The following is a 24,699-nucleotide window of genomic DNA, read 5'->3' as shown; positions in this document are numbered from 1 at the left end:
GAGGAATAGGAGAAGAAAATAAACACGAAAATAAATTAAAATGCAGGGTCCTATGAAAAAAAATGAACGGCGTAGGGGACCTAAGTTTTGCACACAAGACTAGAAACTCTGCGACTCTATAGCTGTGTACCTTGATCAGGTTATTTTAGAACGAGCAAGGCGAGAACTTTGTAGAACGTTGCACTCTGGGAAGGTTCCCGCTCTTGGCAAAAGGTCACGTCACGTTAGATGCGTGTGAAGGTAGAATAGGTGTGCTGTGACCACTGTGCTGAGAAAAAGGGTGTCGCCTGGCTCTTTTGCGTACAAGAGTTCAAATAGGAGGAGGCCCTTCCATACTCCTCTTTGGGATGGCTTCGTCGCCATCCCAAATCGGCACACCAGCAGATGGCGGGAAACCCCTGGGGGTGGGCCCTCAGCTCGTGGCCGCGGTGCTTTCCCGCCGCCGTGCTACACGTCATCGAACAGCTCCCCCGCCCCTCGCCTCGAGTCGAACGCGCGGAAGTAAACACCTCGACGTCATCAGGGCGCGTCTTCGCCTTTCCCCGCCCATCTCCCCGGTTCGGTGGACGTGCTCACCTCCGCTCCGGGCCAGGTCTATGTCCCGGTTCCCCGCTGTCGCGGGCAGGGCGCCAAGGCGGCAGGAGGAGGGCGAGCAGTCAAGAGACCCCCAGGAAGAGCGGCCTTCGGCTGTTTCCATCGCTGATAGAGGTGCGATCTGCGGAACGCCGCGGAGGCCAGCGAGAGTTACGGCACGGGGATTTGGGGAGGATAAAAGTCTGCCTTGGACAGATAGAGAAGAGTGGGAAGGAGGCCGCAGCGTTCTCCTCGCCCTCCAAGCCAGAGGCGAACTTTGTGTCCAGTGAGCACTTTAGTTTAGAGGGGGGCGGTCCCAGACCCAAGTTGGGTGAAAACCCTGCAGGGGGGCAAAAAAGTGAACCCCAACTTCTTGACGCGCTCTGCTATTAAACAGGCTCATAAAGCCTTTGTTCTCTACCCATCCATCCCCCTCCCATCCCCTTCGTCGGGCCGCTAGCCTGCCTTTGGGTATGGTATAGAGGGAGCTAGTTTCCAAGAGCCAGTTTCCATGGTTACCCACCACTTGGCCTTCTGGGATATCAGTCATTCTGAACAGGGACCTAACTTGAACCATGAATCAGAAGCAAACACAAGTGGCTTTTAATTCAGCTGAGAGTTTTCTGCTATGTTCTAGTTCTTCGTCTATTTAATAAAATTAGATTTTGTGCTTTGTAGGTATGCTTTGCATATACATTGCCTTGTGTTAGGCTTCCTTTGTCAGGTACTCTGAGCCATGCATTAGCAAACGCTCAAGTTGTTCGATTTCACTAAAAAGTTGTTTAGGGCTTATAAACCATTACTTACAAATTAGACATAGGTGATTTAATGGAGAAGTCATAGACTGATCTTTTCCAGCCCTAAAATTATTTTGTTTTCTCTCTTCATTTCTGGGAAATTGAGTCAGAGCTATCTTTACAGACCTTTTAATTTCACAATTGTTTTCTGTTTTTACAGAAGAAAAAGGATGCACATCACAGGAGGGAGGAACTACTCCAACTTTTCCTATTCAAAAACAAAGAAAAAAGCTTATTCAAGCTGTGAGGGACAATTCATTCCTTATTGTTACTGGAAATACAGGAAGTGGTAAAACAACTCAACTTCCAAAATATCTGTATGAAGCAGGTAATTTTATTCTGGGATAATATTGGGAGTAATTGAAAAATATCCTCTTAAAGGCTATAGGACTTCTGTATTGCACAAGTGCCCACCATTTGTTTTACAATCTTAATTCTTCTCTTGGCACACTCTCCCTACATCTTCCCTGCTTCTTTATGGTTTTATTTCAGATTCAGAAAGTAATTGAGATGGAGATTTTTCTATTTTAATTTCCACAATAATCCCAAATAGAATTATAAGTAGATATTCTTTGCTATAGAATAAGTTTGTCTTGCAATAGACTATTAACCATTGGCTATTGAAATAATTTTCAGGGAGAATGAATTTATCGATATCCGTTGTTGACATTAGTATTTCTTGGTTCTTTCTCCACAATGTTATCAGGTAAATATTTCTTGACTCTGGTATCACCAAGCCTGTTAACAAATTACCCTTAAAGTGTCTTTCATTTCATTATGGTAAAACTTTTGGAAGATTGGTATAGAACAAAATTATATTGGACGTTATTCATATAAAAATAAAAATTTCATAGCTTATATTTATGTACTCTAATACATCAAACTTAAGAAGCTATCTATTAAGACGTATCATTATTTACATACTGTTAAAGAAAAAATGCCATCAATTGTAAGATGCATCTTTCTTTCAATGATATTTAATATGGTAAAAAAATGCCTATGAATCTATGAAAGGTGGTATATTTAAGCTTCTGTGGCAAGGGTAAATCTGTTTTAGAAAGTGTGTGGAATTTTATGGACTTCTAACAAATTCTTGGCTTACTCTTTAGAGTAAATCTTTAGACTGGACTTGGAAAAAAAACCTAATTAAAACATGTACATTTTGAATGCTTATTAATATATATTCTCATTTTCAGTTAATACTTAAATTTCCATGATGCAGATGTAATACATTTTTATTACATTTGTTGTTAATTTGCAGTTTTCTTTTGGAAACACTTGAACAGTTTGTATTGATCGACCAGAAACAATTTAGTTCTGATAGGAAGCAACTGTTAACATTTTTGTTTTTTACCTCTGGTTTTTATAGGATTTTCACAACATGGTATGATCGGTGTGACTCAGCCACGAAAAGTAGCTGCCATATCAGTTGCTCAGAGGGTTGCTGAAGAAATGAAATGCACTTTGGGATCCAAAGTAGGATACCAAGTTCGTTTTGATGATTGCAGCTCTAAGGTACGAAAGTTTTGTTGGTATTTGTTTAAGTACTGTAAACTTACAGAATGAGTGGAGGAAGTTATAAAAGATTTTAACTTTGAAATTCCATTTGTAGTTTAATGAAACAAAATCTCAGATTAAAATTAATTTTTGTTGCCCATTGTTAACGTTTTGGAGTGTCTAATGTTTAACTCATTTTCTCCCTTCTCAATTGCTTCATAAGTGACACTTATGTTTATTTTTCTTAGGATTCTTAGGATTTTATGTTTTTCAGTTGTAAGGATCCTACATGTAACTTACATTTGTATTTAAAAATTTTTTTATTGTAGTAAAATATACGTAACCATATTTACCATTTTAACCATTTTTAGGTGTACAATACAGTGGCATTACATGAATTTACAATGTGTGTAACCATCACAACTGTATATTTTTAAAACGTTTTTATCATCCCAAACAAACTCTGTATCTGTTAAACAGTAACTCCACATTTTCTTCTCTCCCGAGCCCCTGGTAACTTCTATTCTACTTTCTGTCTCTATGCATTTGCCTGTCTCATGTAAGTGGGATCATATAATATTTTGTCCTTTGTGTCTAGTTTATTTCCTTTTGCATAATGTTTTCAAGGTTCATCCATGTTGTATGTTTGTATTCTTGAAGTCAGTGGAAAACTGACAATTAACAAAGTCAGATAAAAAATGTTATATATTGAGCATCTTCTATATTCACTGTACTAACATTTAAAATTGTTTTCTTTTTAGTAGTTTATAATTACAGTTTATATTCTCTTAGGATTTCTTAATCCTATACCAGATACAAAACAATCCCTGATTTACATATGGTCCCTAATAGGGATGGCCATTAATTACGGCACAGAATGATTCCCCAAAATACTGTGGTTGCCCTCCTAGGAGTCAACTGCTGTGGTTTTTTTTTCCTTCCATTGTTTTATGGACATCACTACTGTTAACTCCTAGCCTTTGGACCTTATTCTCATCTTGTTTTAATGGTAGTCAATGGATACTTTTAACAAATAGAATGAGCAAGGAGGAAGAGAGTGAAAGGAAATTGTACATATAACCATTTCCTTTACCTTCTCTCTTGAGTCTTCTAAAATAGTGGCTGAAATAGGGAGATGAATCCCATTTCATCGTTGTTACCCACAACTTTCACTTGAATCCATTTTATTATCTTAGCACTTTTCACCGACTTCATTGACTCCTTATTATTCACTTTTTTTGCTTTATCCCAGAACATCTACCTTAGTTCCTTATCCCCGTCTCTGTATACATCACAAGTTTCATGCTTTGCCATTCTTGTTATTAGACTATTTCATGTATTTATTCAGTCATATTAGTTTGATCACTTAATGTCTGTACATTTGGGGGAATTTAGTTTGTGAAGCAGGGGTGAATTTCTGCGATACTACATATATATATATATATATGAATGAATTGATATACTATGTTGTTTTACTATTAGGAAACAGCAATCAAATACATGACTGATGGATGTTTGTTGAAACATATTCTGGGAGATCCAAATCTTACCAAGTTCAGTGTCATTATTTTGGATGAAGCCCATGAGAGAACTCTAACTACAGTAAGTATTTTAATATATTGGTTATTTATTAGACAGATTACTTTAGGGTAGCTTTTTGTGTAGAGAATTGCCTCCTCTTGCTTACATTTTAATCTGTTGAAATAGGAAGTCTTTGGTTAGGAAAGCAAAATATTTAAAATAAATTGGTTATTAGGCATACTTGTGACTTACTACAAATTTACTTTTCTTTCAGGACATCTTATTTGGTTTATTGAAAAAGCTATTTCAGGAGAAGTCTCCTAATAGGAAGGAGCATTTAAAGGTCGTGGTGATGTCAGCAACTATGGAATTAGCCAAGCTCTCTGCATTCTTTGGAAATTGTCCAATATTTGATATACCTGGAAGGCTTTATCCAGTCAGAGAAAAATTCTGCAATTTGATCGGCCCACGAGACAGAGAAAATACTGCATATATTCAAGCGGTATTACTTGGCATCCTTTTTTGACTTTTTTATATCTGTGATTCTAGTTGATTGAGTAGTTTAATAATTCATTTATTCCCCATTGTTTTAAGGGCAGCCCTCTTAGATCCTAGGACTTTTGAGACCCAAATTTAATTTTTTTGTGGAAAAAGGGGAGGTAGAGATGGGAGATGATTGTATTTCCACTAGCATATTATGTTTGTATATCTTGCTTTAGATTGTGAAAGTGACCATGGATATCCATTTGAATGAAATGGCTGGAGACATCTTGGTCTTTCTGACTGGTGAGCATTCAGTATCAGGTTTAATTTTACTATTTATAAGAAGAGATATGGCACCACGATAGAGTGTTCTCTTTGTTGGGAAATCTGGGCTCTCCTCAATGTTGCCCTAGCTTTTTATGATAATTTAAATAGCTTTAGATTTTATATCTTATATAAGGTATATAAGATAATTCTACGCTGCCATTAAAAATGCCAATCTTACTAGTAAACATATCTAAAACACACTGACTTTTTAGTAGAAAGATATTATATGGTAAAGTATTAATCTCTTTATTAGTCTGTCCTATGTAGAGGTATTACCACACTAAACAGTCCTGGAGCTGAATGGTTAATTCCATTATTTCAAAAGACATCCTGGAACCAGCTCCTTTCTTCTTTGAATGGTGAGATGATACTGTATGATAGCAGTACATAAGATGTAGAATTTATGTCTCATAGACAAGACTTTTTTGGAGGTCAAAAATAGATTAGTTAAATCTCAAATTAATTTGGTTCTTCAAGTAGCAGCATCCTACTAACAGAAATGAGTCATTTCATCACTCACCTCCTACTCTGCTTTGTACTGATGTCAGAAGTGAAACATTATAACAATCTCTTTGCCCTTTGAGGTTACTTAAGTATTTTGAAATCCACCTAAACACAGTATCTTCGGGATTAGATTCCCTTATTTTAATGATGAACTTTACTGCATCTTCCTCAAATACCATGTTAAGATGAAAGGCTTGAAGATTATAAACATTTTTATTCCTTTAGAAATTTAAATTCTGAGAAACTTGTGTTCTATTTTTTTATTGTATTGTTGAGATTTGGTACAACTTATATGTTCATCTCCTTCAGATCAAATGAGAGATTTAAAATAACTATTATGCAAAACTGATTTTAATCTAGAAGGCTTTTAAAAAAATTCATATTTTGCTGTTCAATTGCTGGTGTTATTTTCTCCCCTCATTTTAGGTCAGTTTGAAATCGAAAAAAGTTGCGAGTTACTTTTTCAGATGGCAGAGTCTGTTGACTATGATTATGATGTTCAAGATACCACTCTAGATGGCTTGTTAATATTGCCGTGTTATGGATCTATGACAACAGGTAATTCCTCACTCGAATAGAAAATTTGACTTGATTTTTTAAAAACTTTTTATTGAATAATCACATAAGTACAGAAAAATATACTTATCCTAAGTGTTTAGGTCAATGAATTTTGCAAACTGAACTCACCTTTGTAACTAACACCCAGGTCATGAAACAGAACATTAAGAAAATGGGCATCTCTTGAGAGAAGTGATTTTTTTTCTTGAAGTCTTCACATTTACTTTTTCGAGAGCCTTGGACACTTTAGTATTGTTAAGAGTGGACTATGTCTTCTCCCAGGAGAACAAAAATAGTGTTGGCGAGTTTTTGAAATAAGGGCTATAATTTCTTGATAGTAGTACCATAAGTCAAACCTTATTTGTCATGGTCACACAATTTCTATAAATCATACATATTTAGTTATATCAGACTGAACACAGTGGATTTTTTTCTAAGTAGCCACTTATTAGTCTACTTTTCAAGAATAATGCTATTCTTTTGTAAATTCAAACAGTACTTGCAAGCTCCTATTCTGATATTTGTTCATAATGAATGTCATTAATGAGATTTAGTTTGTTTTGTAAAACTATTTTATTATGGAATTTGATTTGTAAAACTCAAGGGGAAATTAACCATAGCCTCCTATTTAGAGTTTGATTGGGATTAGCATTTAATGTAATGTAAAAAGCATTTAAATGCTTTTATATTTTATGTTTATTTTTGGGTTTTTTTGAGTAGGTGGTTCTTATATTAACAAAAGAAGTTCAGGAATATCTATGTTGGTTAAATAACTATAGACCACATGCTATTTTGGAAATCTCTTTTGTGATGATATTAGGCCCTTGCTCTCAATATTGAAATCTATTTTTAGGTTTTTATATCTTAAAGGGAATTCTTAGGGTTATTATTAGATATTTAAAGTTCTCATTGTTTTCTGGGGATTTGATCCACTGACTCATAATTTACTTTGTAACTGACTAGGTAATTTAAAACCATTACAGATGCTTTGTTAACCATTAACTATATATTTTTTCTATATAAAGTAAATAATTTCATTCTTTTTTACTGCCGCATTGAAAATAATCTTTGGTATTTGCTATTGCTTCTTGTTTAATGTCTTGAAATCCAATTTTTAAACTATTAGAGGTTGCTAGTAATCTGTTTCTCAAATCTCACGGCTGTTTTTTTCCCCATTAGTTTGTATTTTGATTTTGTGATGATAATAAGTCTTCCTGAAATGCTGTCTTCTGGGATACTATTTAATCATCTGGTTCTCCTGACCAGTCTTTCTCTAAGGTTGCTGCCTTCCCACCCTCCCTAGCCTTTGTTCCCTTCTAAATTTGAAAATACCCCAAGGTTTCATTCTTAGCTTGCTCTTTTCTTAGAATTTTCTTTTTTGGTGAAGTTGGCTCCTAGGACTCACCTGTCACTTCTCTGTAGGTGAATCCTGAAAGCTGTCTCTATTTCAGACTCACTCCTGTGGCCTAGACTTCTTGGGTCTTCTCACAGGGCTTTCTGGTCTGCATCTTATCACCCTAGATCATTCAATCCAAGCAAGTGGCAACTCTTACAGGATTTGTTTTACTCTCATTTTAACGAGCTCATTCATTCTTCTTTTTCCTTTTTAGCTATCTCTGTTAGAGTTGGAATCCTCAGTGTGCTTTCCTGAGTTGTTAACAAAGTTACCATCCTACATAATCTTCCAAAAGCACAACTCTGATTGTGTCAGTCTCCTGTTGGGTATCTTCAGCTATTTCTTATTACCAACTGAATTAAAATGCCTACTTAATAATTTGGCATTCATTATCCTTCCAGCATGACTTTAACCTGCTTTTAGCCTTAATTCCCTGTATATGTGATTTTCTGTGATGGCATATATGTATAAATGGTAAAGATATGGCACTGAGTGTGATTAGAGCCATTACTGAAGGGTTTTGTTTATTTTAGTTTCTTTTTTCTGGTTCCAAGGACTACTGGTGATCTACTATGAGCATAATAATATTTATTACAGCAGTTTATAACAGTGCAAAGAGGCATTCAGATGTAGCTGATGAGGTACTGAGTAATGGGAAGGTGGAATTGGATGAAGTATGGAGAGTGTGTCAGGTTCCTGGGACCTTAGACTTTCTTTTTTAATATAATATGGCACTTATTTGCTTTATTATTGCTACTTAGGGTGGTGGGGAGACACTATTATGTTATTTCCTTTATTTCCTGTTATGCTTCAGGAACAGAAAACTTGAACCTACGAATGAGGAGAGGGAAGAAGAGTTTCCTGCTTGTAGCCTGTAGTGAAGGGAGTTCAAAAATGACCCATATCTAGGTTTAGTGAATAAGTAAAAATTTTATATTTGCTCTTATTTCTGGGTTAGTTATGAGAGTGACTGACTATTTTAAAGAGACATCTTAAAATATATTCTTAATTGATGTAAGAAATTCTCATCTGTCAAATGTCAAGTGGTACTGTGGCATCCTTTCTACTGCCAAGGTTACAGATCCTGTTCCCTGGGCTGAGCTCTCCCAACCCCCAGCCTTCACAATGTTCTCTCAAGCTTGAAATGTTCATGGTATTTTTTTATTCCTTTTCCTCCCACATCTTTTTTTGTGACTGTGTTTGCTATTTCTTAAGTTGAACTCCTCCTTTCCCTTTTATTCCTCCCTCTCACTGGCTGAAATCCTGCTATTTTGTTTCACCAACTCCATAAAAACCTTTCCTGATTTCCCTCCTCAGAGCTGGCTTTGATCTCTTCTTCATTTGAACCTCATGTGCTTTGCTGTACCTCTTGTGGCACTTAACACGTTCTCCCTTGTGTTATGGTTGTCTCATCCTCTTTATGAGATTGTGAACTTCTTAAGGGCAAGTACAATATGGTGAAAAAGTCCTGATTAAATAATTGTTAAACTGAGTTTCAGACTTTTTATTTTCTGAGGGTCTTTCTGTTAATGTCTTGCATCAAACACTATATCTAGAATCCTATTCTTGTTTCCCTCAAACTTTTTTGCTTTTTGACTTCCTTCTTTGGTTCAAGGTATTGCAGTTCTTTGGTTCAAGGTATTGCAGTTCCTTCTTTGGTTCAAGGTATTGCAGTTCTTTGGTTCAAGGTATTGCAGTTCTTCAGGGGAAAGTTGAATCCCACAAAAATTTATGAACTGAAATATACTTGTTACTACATAAGTGACAAATATTTACATGGAATTAGAAAATTTAGCACTGAAAGTAATTGTTTCTTAGCCTCTGTTGGAGGGTAGGGTCGCAGATTCGTTTAAAATGGTAATGAAAGTCATGGCTTCTTTCTCTAGAAAAATGCACATATACCCATGTATATGTTTTTGCATAATTAGACTTCTTTATTTTATAGATAGAGGCTAAATGATGTTCCTGAGGTCACATGGTAAATATGTATTTGATAACTGGTTATTTATTCAGTAGTAGGTGATAAAAGAGTACATGGTGCTTCCAGAAGACATGAAGAAAAGAAAAGGAGCCTTACCTTGAATTAGCGTAAAACATTTTAAGAGGAAAAACTGCTCATTTAGATTATTGCACAAGTCCCAAAATATTTTTATTTCTTCTTCTCGTAAAGCAAAGACATTACCTCAATATGGCAAGTACTTAGACTTTGACTCTGTCTACAATAGTTTCCTTAAATGTTAAGATTAAAACTGGGAGGAGGGGGGAAAGGCTACTGAGCTTCACATAAAAACTCTTACTCTTATGTAGAGTCTTCCCAAATGGGAAAAAATTTTTTATCTTGTAAGGAAATACATACTTTAAAAAAATAAAATAAAATTAGGAAAGTAAGAAAAATAAATTTACTCAGATCCTGCTAATGTGGTTAAGTTACAATCACTATTAATGTTTCCAGGTATGTTGTTATGAACTTTTCTTTATACATTTGAATGTATTTTTATTGTTTAGTTTTTGAAACAAAAATGAGATTTTCATATATGCTCTTTTATGTTTTTCTTTTTGCCCTTTGTAAAATGTTAAAAGTATAAAAGAGTACAAAAAAATGAATTTCCCACTATGAAGAATTAATACATTATTAGTTTTTACTCGTTTCATTAAAGAAAAACCTGTTCTAATTTCCTTTAAAGAAAAATTACTCAATTGAGGAAAAATTATAATTTCATTATAAAGAATTCAAGCAGTGTACAAAGTTACAAAGGTAAAAGTAAAGAAATCACCTCAAATTCCTCCATCCAGAAATAACCTTTCTTTAAATAATCTTTAATGTTAGGAAAACCATTATTCAGGTTTACGTGTGTGCAGATGTGTATACATATAGAAGGATAAGGAAGTAGGTAGGTTGATAGAAATGCTTTTTAAAAGTGAGATTATACTATTGCTTTTTAAAAAGGTATTTTACTTGAATTTACTTGAAAGAATTGTCAAACTTCAAGTAAATCTTAATCACATTTTATAAAATATTGCTTTAAAGTTTAAAAAGATGAAAAATGTTAAGCTGAAGTGAATATCTTTTTAGACTGTCTAATAATTGATTAGAGATCTTATCTGTTGATTCTCTGATTGGAAAGATGAGAGCTTAAGTACTTTTACTATTCTATAGCCTCTCCTTATTTTTGTTATCTTTACATAATTCAGAAGTATTCGGTTTTACTGTCTTTTTTTTTTTTTCCCCCATGGTTTGTTTATTCCTAAGTTACTTTTGGTTAATTTTATATTGGCTAGATTTTAACTTTTTTTTAATAGAAGGGCTCTTGACTGTTATTTTTTGTTGTTCTTTTATGTTTGAGAATGTCTGGCTTTTGCCTTTATACTTGAACTACATCTTGGCTGGGTTTTATGTTCTTGGGTCACACTTTCTTTTCCTTAGAACTTGGTAGACGTTTTCCAGTTGTCTTCTGGCATTGAATGTTGCTGCGGAGAAGTCTGAGGCCAGCCTGATTTTTTTTCCCTCCTTGTAAGTGATTTGCTTTTTCTGTCTGATTGCCTGAAAATTTCTGTTTTTATCCTTAATGTTTAATAGTTTTAATTAGGATATTTTTTGGTGTTGAGTGTTTTATATTAAAATTTCCTAGAACTTGATGTGCTCTTTTAAAAAATCAATTTTATTGAGATAATTTACATACAATAAACTATGCCTGTTTTAAGCATCACAGTTCAATGAGTTTTTGACAAATGTACATGCCTATGTAAACACAACTTCAAACAAAATGAACTTTTTTGATGTACTCTTTTGATCTGCAAGTTCAATTCCTTATTTCAGGGAAATTCTCTTGTATTATGTCTTCAAATATAACTTGTCTAATTATTGGTTTCTCTGCCTCAGGGATGCCAATTATTCTTATTTTGGATTGCCTATCTTCCATATTTTTTAGCTTCTTTCTAGTTACTTTAACTTTTTCAATTATATTTACTGATTATCTCAAAACTTTTCTCTGTGTCAGGAATTTTATTTTTAGCTGTGTTAGTGAGAATTCTCAAGATATTTTGGACTCACCTGAAAATCACTTATAAGGCAGTTTGAGCTGAGCAGTGTTTTACCTCTTCATTCTGCTCCAGAATTGTCCTCTTTTCCCCCCTTTAATTGATGGCTTCTGTTTATTGCTTTAAGTTATATTTCTTTTATTCTCTCTCTCTCTCTTTCTAACATATTTCTGCTTTGGGATCTTTTTGGGGTAATTTGGGATAAGAAATTCTTTGAGGACGTTTCAGTTGGCCTTAATATATAATATGTCATAGACATATATCTTAAGAGGATTACTCTATTAAGAGTGTTGAATGGTCTGTCTTCAATATCCTTATTTCTTGGTAGACTTTGGAATATTTTTCTGCCTCTTTGCCCATTTTCTTCTGTTATAAAATCCAGGTATCTTATTGGGTACTGGTATAGATGGGATAAAGTATATCAGAATCTTTCTTAGGTAGGAAAATCAGGGAATGGAAGTAATCAGGAGAGTTACTACAGCTTAATGAAAGTATTCAATTTCTCTTTTTCTTCCTGGAGAGTGAGAACATACTTTAAGATATATGTATTTAACTTTTTCCAAATCGTAAATCTGGCATATGTTTCTACTTGTGTAATATGGTGCTACAGTGTGTGGATAAAATGTAAATGTGAAACAAACATGAGCCCTATCAAAACAGCAGTTTCAAGACTTTTTAATTGATTATAATGAACAAAATGGTAAATGTAAACAAATTTTTCTTAAACTAAAGACTAAAACAAATTAGGTACTTTCAGAAATGGGTTGATCGAACAACAAATTTGGTTATAGATAATAAATATGTTCAGAAAGGGCATTTTTGTTAGATATGTAAATTTTTAGCGTAATGTGGAATTTTAAAGGTAGAAAGATCTTTATTATTTATCTAATGCATTTTTAATTTATTAATTCATTCAACTTTACTGAGCACTTTTTTTGGTCCAGGCATTATTCTAGGTACTGGTGATGTCTTGTATAAAAAAAATTCTTATTCTCATAGAGCTACATTGTAGTAGAATAAATAGACATGAAATGAATGTATAAGCATATAATTTGAATTACAAAGTAGTATAAAACTCTTTTGAACCATCTATCTAAATCTAAGAACTACTAAAAAGTAATTTTTAACACGGTTTTCACTAGATTCTTTGAATTTGAAAGAAATAGACCTTTTTGGAATTATTTTTATATCAAACTTCTCTACAGGTGTCTTTTATAAGCTGCCTCTCTACTACTTTTTTATTTGTGAAATTAATTTTGGAATGATGTAGAAGAATAGCAATATTACTCAACTTTTTTTTTTTTTTTTTTAAATTTGCCTGTCTGTGTGGGCAAGCCACTTGATCTTTGGGCTTTAGTTTTCCCATCTATAAAATAGATGGTTGGCCTAGTTCCGTGATTTTAAAACTGTGCTCATTGTTCCATTCCTTTTCTCTCTCATACTAGTTGAACTTTTGTCCGTTTTGTATGTTGGGAACACAAGGATTTTTGTAAGATTTTATTTGAATAAAGTACAACATGCTTTGTACTTTATTCAAAAACAAGTTTTGTTAGGATTTTCTTGGCTGCTGAAAAGAAGAAAACTTGAGGTTGCTCAAGTAGAAAAAGTGAATTTTCTACACAAATATGGGTGTATCTCATGGAAATAAAATGTAGCCAAGGCATTTAAATTTTTTTCTTTTAAAAATACGTATTTACTTACTGTTCTAATATGAAATGTGTAATATAAACACACATATGATAAAAAGTTTAAAAGGATGTTATGGAAAATATAAATAGAAATGCTGATAATTTCTTTTCATCCTCCAATAGATTGATTTGTGTACTCCCTGGAACGATTATTCCTGATTCATGGAGATCACTGAAATGGAAGATCCCCCGAAACCCCCCTGAATCCCTTGCTTGGAAGTTCCTTCACCTCTTTTGGCTGCAGTGATCTTTTCCTTCAGCCCACTTCAGCCACCCATTCAAAAGCTTATGTCCTAAACTTTATCATTACCATGATTTCTGATCTCAGGTTTAAACATCTTTCTAATGATTACTTCCTGTTTCTGCCTACTCACTGTACTGTTCCTAATTCAACAGGTTTCAAAATGTGCTGAGACTTGTCCTTTACCAGCCTTCACTTATTTCCTTTCACTTATACTGTAATCATTTCCTTGTAGATATTCTTAACTCTCTTGTTCAGTTTTCTGCTTAACCTGGCAGGAGAGGAAGTCTGGTCAAATCCTTCCTTCCACTTGTTATACACACAGGCCTCTTAAGGCCTGGGAAATGCCCGGAACCCAGGAATACTCTTTTCAACTCTCATGACTGATTTTTTTTTTTCTCTCTTTAGACTAGCTTTCTCTTCTTTATGTACATTAGTCACTTTCTATGGTTCACAAGCTTAGTTTGCAAAGGACTAGCCTAATTAAATTGAGCATCTCTTGGACCTATTCCAGATTCATGGGAGAATCAGATTGGTCCAGTTTGGGACAGGTGTTTATTTTTGGTACCATAAACTATGGCCAGAGGAGTAAGGTACCATACTACAAGCATTGCAATTGGGGCCCACCCTTCAGAATGTGTGCATAGTGGAAATGAGTGTGGTGTTACTTGTTTAGAAAGGTAGTCATGATACAGAAAAAGTAAAAGCCGTTTGGCTAATCGATCTTTAAGGCAAAGAGAGGTCTTTAATTAGTAATCTATGGATGAGCTTCAGAGAGTCCTTAAACACCCTGAAATTGTTTGAAAACATTTTTTTGTGTGTACATATGTGTCTTTAATGAGAAGAGGTCCACAGTTTTTTAATAGGCTCAAAGGGATCTGTGACCTACATAAAAGACTCTGTCTGCTGTAGGGTTTGTTTTAGCAATCTGTGATTCCATGGACCTAGAAATCTTAACAGTGAAAGGTGAGGCAAAAGTAGTTTTTGCTATTAATATTTTGAATTCAAGATAACTAAAGAGGTGAAAAAATACATCTTTTAATGAAAAGAGTTTTTCAAAACAAGTTTGACAAATACATGTTATAAATTAGTATTTTCTCTTTATATGTATTTTAGATCAACAGAGGAGAATATTTTTGCCACCTCCACCTGGAATTAGAAAATGTGTCATATCCACCAATATTTCTGCAACATCTTTGACAATAGATGGAATCAGGTACAACTTTTAAAATTTCTCGTAAAGCCAGAGAAGCCGCTTAGCTAATCATAAAACATTGAGTTTGCTTCTCTGTGCCCTCTACTAATTCTCACCTGCTTAACTTGTAATCATCTACCATCTTTTAAAAATTATTGATAACTATTGACTAGTAAGAGGTGTACATCATATATTCCTGTTTACACTTTTTAGCTATTCATACTTGGCAATTTGTAGCTTTCTCTTCCCACATTTAAGAGTATGCATAGTGTTTTATGGGTTTCACTGAATAGGAAGCCAGATCTGTTTTTCTATCCTCCCATTACCAGCATGTTCCTAAAATGATCTGATACTCCGTTTTCACCTGGCAGCTCCACTTTGTAGAGTGAGGTTATATATCGAAGTGTTTATTGGACACTACTATTTCTCACTTTTTACTTTTTTGTGAAATGAACTATGATGCAGGTCTCTTTTTTAACATAATCAATGATGTCATGAAATTTTTGAGTAGATATAGTAGAGAAACACTTGGAAATTTTAAATCTAGACTGATAGCTAATGTGAAGTTTTTTCAGACTCTTGAACCACATCCGTTTTGGATATTTATTTTTTACCCAATTTATGTTCTAAACTAAGTCTGTCTGCAGTTGGAAGGCTGCACCTGAATCCCCCAAATCCTATATTATTTCTTTTGGGTAAAATGATCACTTAGATCTGAGAGGAAGTTTAATTTCCTCTCCTTTTCTCCTTTACTTTAAGAATAATAGTCTCATTAAGGTCTTAGGGGAGCAGCTTTCCTGAGTAAATTGACCTCTGCAATTTTCTGTTTCCAGCAAAGGCAGAATTATTAAATTGTGTGTTTCAGACTGTTGCCTTAGTGAACGATAGACTTTACTGCTATTCTTAATTTTTTTTTTATTTGACTTGTTCTCTGTTTAATTGGCTTAAAATATTATTGTTAAAGAATGGTTGGAATTAGATTCTGAACCTGTTAGAATGGTCTAGAGGTGACTTTCCATTTTGTTTTTTTGGAGGAGAAATTCATGTAACGTAAATTAACACTTAACAGTGAATAATTAAGTAGTATTTAGTACATTTACAACATTGTGCATCCACTGCCTCTATCTAGTTTTAAAACATTTTCATCACCCCAAAATAAAACCCTATAACCTTTAAGCAGTTACTCAGAATATGATGTATATTTTGTTTTATGTATATACCATAATTTGTTCATCCATTCATTCCTTAATGGGCAGTGGACATTCAGGTTGTTTCTACCTTTGGCTCATAGTGCTCATAGTACTACTGTGAACATATATCTACAAGTATTTATTGAGTACTGTTTTTAGTTCTTTTGGGTGTATACTTAGGAATAGAATTTCTGGGTCATATGATAATTCTATGTTTAATATTTTGAGGAACCTCCAAACCGTTTTCCACATTGGCTGAACCATTTTATATTTCTACCAGCAATGTATGAGAATTCCAATTTCTTGACTTTCAAGTTCCACAGTGAACATAAAAGTCATCATGTAGTTGTTAGTTTGGTGGAAAAGAAGAACCCAAAGTGGTTGAAAATTAACAAATCTTTTTTTATTTTCTAGAGACTTAACTTGTTTTCATTCTCCTTAGATATGTGGTAGATGGTGGTTTTGTGAAGCAGTTAAATCACAACCCCAGATTAGGGTTGGACATCCTGGAGGTGGTTCCAATTTCAAAGTAAGTCTTCATGTCAAGCTTTTTTGTTTAAAGAATAGTTGATTAGATAATTTCTAGTTGGTTTGGGGATGGAAAGTTAATTACTTAGGAAACTCACAGAACATTTTGGGAACTCGCGTTTTTTTCTTCTAAAGGAGTGAGGCATTGCAACGAAGTGGCCGAGCTGGCAGAACTGCCTCAGGAAAATGCTTTCGGATCTATAGTAAAGATTTTTGGAACCAGTGTATGCCCGACCATGTGATCCCTGAGATTAAGAGAACTAGTTTGACGTCTGTAGTTCTGACCTTAAAGTGCCTTGCCATACATGATGTTATAAGGTATGTAGACAACTTAAAAAAAATTTGTTAGGGTGGAGTCAGGTTATTCTTCAGAAATTCTTTTAAAGTATTTGATTCAGTCATCCCTACATCCCTACTAGACCCTAATAAAAGGCTTCCTTATGTTGCTTTACTGGAATTTTATCCCTTGCTCATATTTTAACCTTGGCTTATTGGGGTGCCTCATGCTGATATTACTTGGATCATTTAGCGACCATTGTTTATCTATTATGAAAGGTATATAATGACCCTAATTCCAGCTAGAAAGTGGGGTTTTTTTTGGTACCATCTTTTGTATGGCCAGCGTTGTACTACGCACTGTAAGAGACAGAGTAATACTCTATAGTGGTTTTTTGCTTCATGAAGAACAGCTGTTAAATAGTCAAACGTTAATCTATATAATTAATTGGTACAGTACAGAATATTATTGTAGGGAATTAAAATTTCACATATACGTGGTAGAGGAAGTAATGAAGGAAAGTACAGCCTTGTTCTTATTTTTCATAATTATCTGGGAATGTAAAAGTGTCAGGAACTTGGGCAGAGGTAACCACACATTGTTTAAATTCATAGTAAGAAGGGAAGTAATTACTAAATGCATCCAAATATGTATTGCAAAGCCAATTAAAAAGTTTTTTTGGATAGTTATTATCATAAGATGAGATTTTCTAAATGAGAATACAGATTCTAGAAAGAGGAAAGCCTGTAAAATATGAAATTCCAATTTTAAATGATACCAAGGTAAAAGAAGAGGCATTTAAAGAAACTAAGTGGCCTAACAGCTTTCAGATGAACCCAGATTTAAATATAATGTTCACTAAGGATAGCAGAGCAGCATATAAGCAAGAATAAATATATATTAGAAAAATAGGAACAATAATTACTTAGTATCGTCTGTACTGAGTTATTTTTCTATCTTAAGTTTTCAAACTTAGACTGTACTAAAAGTCCCCAAACTAGAGGAGAAGAAAATAAAAAGACTTCTCTCCCTTTTCTCTTTAAGATGTGCGTAGAATAAGGAGAGATAGAACCAGTATTTGGGATAGATGGCATAATATTCGGGATAGATGGCATAGTATTCATGGGTGACAGAAAGAAAATGGAGCTTTTCGGTTATTTTTGTTTCCTCTTTCTCCTTCATCAAAAATTATTTTAGTTTACGGCCATGCCACCCTGAACAAGCCCGATCCCGTCTGATCTTGGAAGCTAAGTAGGGTTGGGCCTAGTTAATACTTGGATGGGAGACCACCCAGAAAGACCAGGTGTTGTGGGCATAAAAAAGAATTAAAAAAATAAGGGATTGTAAGCTGACAAGGTCCTTGCAATCTGTGAGGTCAACCAAGGGTTGCCTTGCCTAAAAAAAAAAATTATTTTAAAACTGGAAAGATAAGTACAAGTCTAGATAAGGAGGAATTGATGGCCAAGGTAGATTAGAAAATGATGAGAGAAAACCTAACCACTATAAATGAGTCTGTCTTGAGGCTTTAGAAATTATTTCCATGGTACTAAAAGAAATTGCAGATTTAATGTCAGATGTATTGTGGGTTGTCTTTGAGAAATTGTGCAGATCAGAAAATTGTGAGAAATGCAAATGTCTTGATCTTACCATTTAGAAAAAGAGCAAATTCTAGAAACAACCGTCCTGTAAGGTTGACATTGATTCTTAGCAGATTCTAGCATAGTTTACTGGAAAATGGTTTAATAGAATTTAAGGTGATTTAGAATAATCATTTTGAATCAAAATGGTTTACAAAGAATGTGTCATTTTAAACCATTTCCTTTTCCATTTGAAAATAGAATCATCCACATAATGGGCGCATCACAAGAATTTGTTGAATGATAACCTAACATCTCTTGTTTTCAACACAGTATTTAACAAGATCACATTTGACATCTTTGTTAATAAGGAGGTTACAGTACCGCTGAATAGTGTATAATTGCCAAATAGCCAATTCAGAAAGTATTGATTAATTGCTTAGTGTAGCCTAGGTGGAGGTTTTACTGGTAGAACTTTACTGGTTGAACTTTGCTCTATCCTAATGAGCATTTTTAATGAAAATATTAAATAAAGATATTGCAGTCTTTATCAGATTTCTGGAGAACATCTTGATATCTAATCGGTAGATGTAGATGATTAAAACCAAGAATTAGAGTGATCTCAATAGGCCAGAATAGTGGGCAAGAATCAACAAGGTAAAAGTCTGAAAGGATACATCTTGTATCCTGTATTTTGGTTGCACATTAAAAAATTAACGTGGAAGATATCTGAAATTACCAGATTACCACAAACTTAATATGAATTTGCAATTATTATTCTGTTTAAAAAACAATTTTATAAAAATCCCAACAGTGTAGACTTTGGTTATATTAATAGACAGCAAAGTCCAGATGACTGGGGATTATAGCATTCCTGTTCTGTGTTGGTCACTCTACATTCGTAGTTCACTTTTGGATATTATTATGTTTTATGACAAGTTCGACAAATTAGAGTGTCTCTAGAAGATGGTAATTAGGTATGGTGGGTCTTTTAGAAACCAAATAATATAAGGAGTGCTTGGCAGTTTGGGAATCGGGATAATCAAGAGAGAAAAATAATTGTAGTTTTTACAAATCCAAAAGGGCTCTTATATAGAAGAGCAAGCTGACTAAGTTGCTATTGCTCTAGGATAGGGATCACAAACTATGATCTAGGCTCACTGACAGTTTTTGTAATTAAAATTTTATTGAAACACAGCCATGCCCATTCATGTATGGCTGCTTTTGCTACAATAGCAGAGTTGAGTAATTGTGACAGAGACCATATGGCCTGCAAAACCAAAAATTTACTGTCTGGCCTTTTATAAAAAGTGTTTGCCAACTCTTGCTCTAGAAGATACCAGGACTTATTGGTACAAGTTGCAGGAAAGCTGACCGTGTAACAGTCTATGAGATTTTTGTTTGTTTTTAAATGAGTTGTCAATTCTGGAATTGTATAAGGTATTGGACCTTTTGCCCTTGGTTGAACCTTTTTTAAAGTGTGAAATTGGAGTAGATGATTTATTATCTTAAGACTTATGGTAGAAAAAATAATCTAGTGCAGAAAATATTATTAAAAGTGTGTATGTATGTATTTATGTATGTATGTATGTATATATGTATTTTCCTTTGTGAATATTATTAATTGTCCTAAGTTCATTAATGGTATTGCAGTTATGTAAGAATGTGTTTATTTTCAGGGAATGCATGTTAAAAGTATTTTGGGGGTGAATTAGCACTGTATTTGCAACTTGCCTTCAGATAGTCCAGGAGAAAATAAGTACATACACATATACATAAAGCAGATATGGTAAAATTAATTGAATATATTTAGCATTTAATCAAAAGCCATTTTGAAGTACTGTCAAACAATTTGTAATTTTTGGCCACTTTCAATTAATTTTTCTCCACTGCTTTATAAAATCATAATAAAAATTGTAGACTGCAGAACAGAGTAGAGATGACATTGCCTATGAAGAATGGGGCAGGATTAAGATAAATAAAGAGGAATGACGAGAGTAACAGCTAAGGGAGATCGAAAGGAAGTGCTTCTTGAATTAATAGAAGAGTATAATTCAGAAAAAATTACTTCTTTGGTGAATGCTGATCATGATCATAGAATGTTTTTAAAAAAAAACTTGAAAAATAGGAGAGGTAAAACCTTTTAAAGAAATTTTCAAGTCTGTATAAAATCTTACTTTGTTCAAAGAATGGAAACTTATTTTACATCTCATGTTCACGCACAGGTTTCCCTATTTGGATCCACCTAATGAGAGACTTATTTTGGAAGCTCTTAAACAACTTTACCAGTGTGATGCTATTGACAGGTAAAAACAAACAAACAACTCCCCCCCCCAAAAAAAAATCCAACCACAACAGATATTAATCTCTTTTTTAAATGGGTTCTTAATACTTTCTTTTATAAGTAGAAAATGATTTGTTTGAATTGAATGGATTGTTTTACTTGAAATTAGAAATTGTCCTCAGTCTTTCTTCACCCCAGTTCTGAATTTAAAAATTACACCATAAAACTTTTTGTTTAATATTGGTATTATTTAACAAGTAATTTCTGAGTACCACTTCAGTGTTATGCATTATTCTGGGTACATCAAAATGATAAGAGAGCCGGAGTCCTTGTTTTCATGATTGTATAATAGGGAAAGATTTAGTAATTACCATTCTCTTATTTTTTCAAGGATATTCTCTATGTTTCTACAGAATTTTGTGTCTTTTATTACACTACTTTATTCTTCATCATTGTTTAGTTTTTTGGATATATAGGTCCTCGACAGCAGGGAATTTATCTTTATGTTTCTCTTATCAGTGACCACAGTCTATCATGTTTCTTATATTGAATTGAATTTCTGGAGGTGATTTAAAGATATCTAAATTATATCTGGTTTATTCTGAATGATGAACATTTCATTTCTACTCCTTTGAGGTAGAAAGACTTAAGAATTTTCTCTTTCTATTAAGGAGTGGCCATGTGACCAGATTGGGTTTGTCTATGGTAGAATTTCCTCTCCCTCCACATCTGACATGTGCAGTAATAAAAGCTGCTTCTCTGGACTGTGAAGATCTGTTACTTCCAATAGCAGCAATGTTGTCTGTGGAAAACGTCTTCATTAGACCTGGTAAGACGTTTATTGATGAGGTTTATTTTTAGTTAATAGGCTTTATTTTTTAGAGCATTTTAGGTTTATAGAAAAATTGAGGGGAAGTACAGACACACAAAGTTTCCCCTAGTTTTCTCTTCTTTTGTTAGTATGACACATTTGTTACAATTGATGAGCTAATATTGATACATTATTATTAATTAAAGGGATCACTGTATTGTATATTCTGTGTGTTTTGACAAATCTGTAATGACACATATCCACTAGCATAATATTATACAGAATAATTTCACTGCTCTCAACGTCCCCTGAGCTTCAGCTATTCATCCCTACATCCCTTCCCCCAAACCCCTGGCAACCATTGATTTTTTTACTGTCTCCATAGTTTTGCCCTTTCTAAAACTCCATTACTTAGAATCATACAGGAGTTAGCTTTTTCACATTGGCTTCTTTAACTTAGCAATGCACATTTAAGTTTCCTCTGTGTGTTTTTGTGACATGATAGCTCGTTTTTGTTTTTATTGATGAGTAAAATTCCATTGTATGGAATTTATTTATCCATTCACCTATTGAAGGACATCTTGGTTGCTTTCAAGTTTTGGCTGGCAATTATGAATAAAGCTGCTATAAACATCTATGCGCAGGTTTTTGTGTGGACAAAAGTTTTTAACTTATTGCTGAATCGTATGAGAATATGATTAGATTTGTAAGAACCTACCAAACTGTCTCCCAAACCTTCCAAAAGTCTGCACCATTTTGCAAGGAGTCTGAGGATTCCTGTTGTTCCGTATCACCAGCATTTGTGTTGTCAGTGTTTTGAATTTTGGCATTTTAATAGGTATATAGTGGTATCTCATTGTTTTAATTTGCAGTTCCCTAATGACACATGTTAACCATCTTTTCATGTGTTTATTTGCCATTTGTATACCTTCTTAGGTATCTGTTCAGTTCTTTTTTTAATTGAGTTCTTTGTTCTCCTATTATTTTTTTTCCTATTATTGAGTTATAAGATTTCTTTGTATATTTTGGATAACAGTCCTTTATCATATATGTCTTTTGCAGATATTTCCTCCCAGTCTGTGGCTTGTCTTCTCATTCTCTTGACGTTGTCTTTTGCAGAATAGAAGTGTTTAATTTTAATGAAGTTCAGCTTATCAATTATTTCTTTAATGTGTAATGCCTTTGGTGCTTTCTCTGAAAGTCATCACCATACTCAAGGTCATCTACATTTTCTCCTATGTTATCTTCTAGGAGTTGGATATCCGTTTGTTCCAGCCCCATTTGTTCAAAAGACTGTCCTTTCTCCCTTGAAATGCCTTTGCTCCTTTGTCAAAGATCATTTGATTGTATTTGTGTGGGTCTGTTTCTGTATTCTCTTTTTTTTTCCCCCCTTTAATTCCGGTCCGCCCCACTTCCACCCCTGACGTATGGATATTGCCGTTTCTCTTTAAGAACTGGATCTCTGAAGGTGGGGTGTGGTCCGTGGCTCCACCTGGGGCGCGTACCCAGGACGTGCTGCATGCAAAGCAGACCTGCTAACCACTACACTATGCAGCCACCTCCCTGTATTGTCTTTCACTGGTCTGTTTTTCTGTTCTTCTGTCAATACCACACTGTCTTGATTATTGAAGCTATATAGTAATTTTTGAAGTTGGGTAGGGTTAGTTTTCTAACTTTGCTCTTCCCCTTTAACACTAATTTGGCTGTTCTGGGTCTTTTCTATATAAACTTTAGTAGCGGTTTGTGGATGTCCATGAAATAACTTGCTGGGACTTTAATTGAGATAATGTCAAATCTATAGGTCAAACTGGAGAGAACTGACATCGTGACAATATTGAGTCTTCCTATTCATGTACATGGAATATCTCTAGTATTTCACTGAGCATTTTTTGATTACCAGATACCTAGTCCTGTGGGACATGAAACTGAGGACAGTTCTTTTACATTTTGTTACCCTTTAACTTAGTTGTTTGAAATAGGGAGTATTTAACGTTCCTGGCTGAGAGTTAATTTTCTTTCATTAGTAAAGGAAGATAGTATAGTGAACCTTTGCCCTGTTATAGTACATTAGTAATATATTAACCTTTTTTTGTTTGTTTGTTTTTTAAGAATCAAAAGAAATGGTAGTTAGGCTCTTGTACCCTTAGAGAATTGTTCCAAGGTTTCCATGTCTTTAAACTTTTACTTCTTTCCTTTCTTGGTGTGTCAGTATGAGACACAGCTTAGTTTGTCCTATGTCAGCTTTGCTTTCTTTTAGTTGGGGTCATAATTTTTCATTTGTAAAATCAGTCAATTGGATTAAGGTGATCCAATACTAATAGTTTTATAAGGCCAGAAAAAGGAAATGTTTTTCCTTGTTGGAATATTTGAATAGATGAAGCCAGTCTAGTGTTAGCCTTCTTTTTTGGGGGCGGGGCGGGGGAGAAGGCGTAATATTTTATAAATTCAATTTCATACTTACAGAAATGTTGAAAGAATAGAAAAGGAACCCTTTTATATCTTATTTAGCTTTGCTTATTAAAAATAAAATTTTTAACATTTTGCTGTATTTGCTTAATCTATATAATTACATGTATATATGTATACATACACAAGTATTTATAAATATATGTTTTCTTTTGGTGAATCATTTGAGCATAAATTGGAAACATTGTGCTGTCTTACCACAAAATATTTATATGTATATTTACTAGGAACATGGGCAATCTCTTATTTAGCCATAGTACATTTATCAAAATTAGGAAATTTGACATTGTACAGTAGTATTATCTAGTCCAGAGTCTGTATTCAAATTATCTGTTTCTCTAGAGTATACAAAAGTAGTTTCAGAATTGCTAAGCTATACTACTGTGAAAGGCAACACTGTATAACTAGAGTTCAATATTTACTTATAGTTGTTTTTTTTTTTTGAAGTGAAATTTACATGTAGTGAAAAGTATAAGTCTTAGGTATATTTTGTGAAATGCATATACTGATAACCCACAGCCCTGTCAAGATACAGTACAGTTTTATCACTCCAGAAAATACCATCAGTGCTCCTTCCCATTAGGATGCCATCCCACCTTCCCCCAGTCAGCTACTTTTCTGAGTTTTTTTCAGGTTAGTTTTGCCTCCTCTGAAACTTCATATAAATAGAATTATATAATACATACTTTTTTGTGTTTGGCTTCTTTTGGTCAACATAATGTATGTGAGATTCCCTCATGTTGTATGT

The 24,699-nt window shown here is 34.0% G+C and overlaps 1 protein-coding gene and 1 pseudogene across 1 annotated transcript in view; both read left to right on the top strand.

Annotated features, from left to right (window-relative positions):
- The first annotated feature begins 455 nt into the window (after positions 1-455).
- DHX40 (DEAH-box helicase 40) overlaps positions 456-24,699 on the top strand; it is a 37,529-nt gene continuing 13,285 nt past the window's right edge. The window contains exons 1-12 of the mRNA XM_011375057.2: positions 456-708; positions 1,531-1,698; positions 2,740-2,885; positions 4,350-4,469; positions 4,663-4,890; positions 5,108-5,174; positions 6,129-6,260; positions 14,740-14,839; positions 16,451-16,537; positions 16,672-16,854; positions 20,616-20,696; positions 21,346-21,503. Coding sequence (XP_011373359.1) covers positions 597-708; positions 1,531-1,698; positions 2,740-2,885; positions 4,350-4,469; positions 4,663-4,890; positions 5,108-5,174; positions 6,129-6,260; positions 14,740-14,839; positions 16,451-16,537; positions 16,672-16,854; positions 20,616-20,696; positions 21,346-21,503 — 1,582 coding nt within the window. The 5' untranslated portion in view covers positions 456-596. The remainder of the gene's footprint in view (positions 709-1,530; positions 1,699-2,739; positions 2,886-4,349; positions 4,470-4,662; positions 4,891-5,107; positions 5,175-6,128; positions 6,261-14,739; positions 14,840-16,450; positions 16,538-16,671; positions 16,855-20,615; positions 20,697-21,345; positions 21,504-24,699) is intronic.
- On the top strand, positions 18,010-18,128 carry LOC111729438 (annotated as a pseudogene).

Source organism: Pteropus vampyrus, unplaced genomic scaffold (assembly GCF_000151845.1).
Source record: "Pteropus vampyrus isolate Shadow unplaced genomic scaffold, Pvam_2.0 Scaffold261, whole genome shotgun sequence".
Lineage (NCBI taxonomy): Eukaryota > Metazoa > Chordata > Mammalia > Chiroptera > Pteropodidae > Pteropus > Pteropus vampyrus.
Note: the sequence above shows the minus strand (reverse complement) of the source record. Positions and strands in the feature narration are given on the sequence as shown.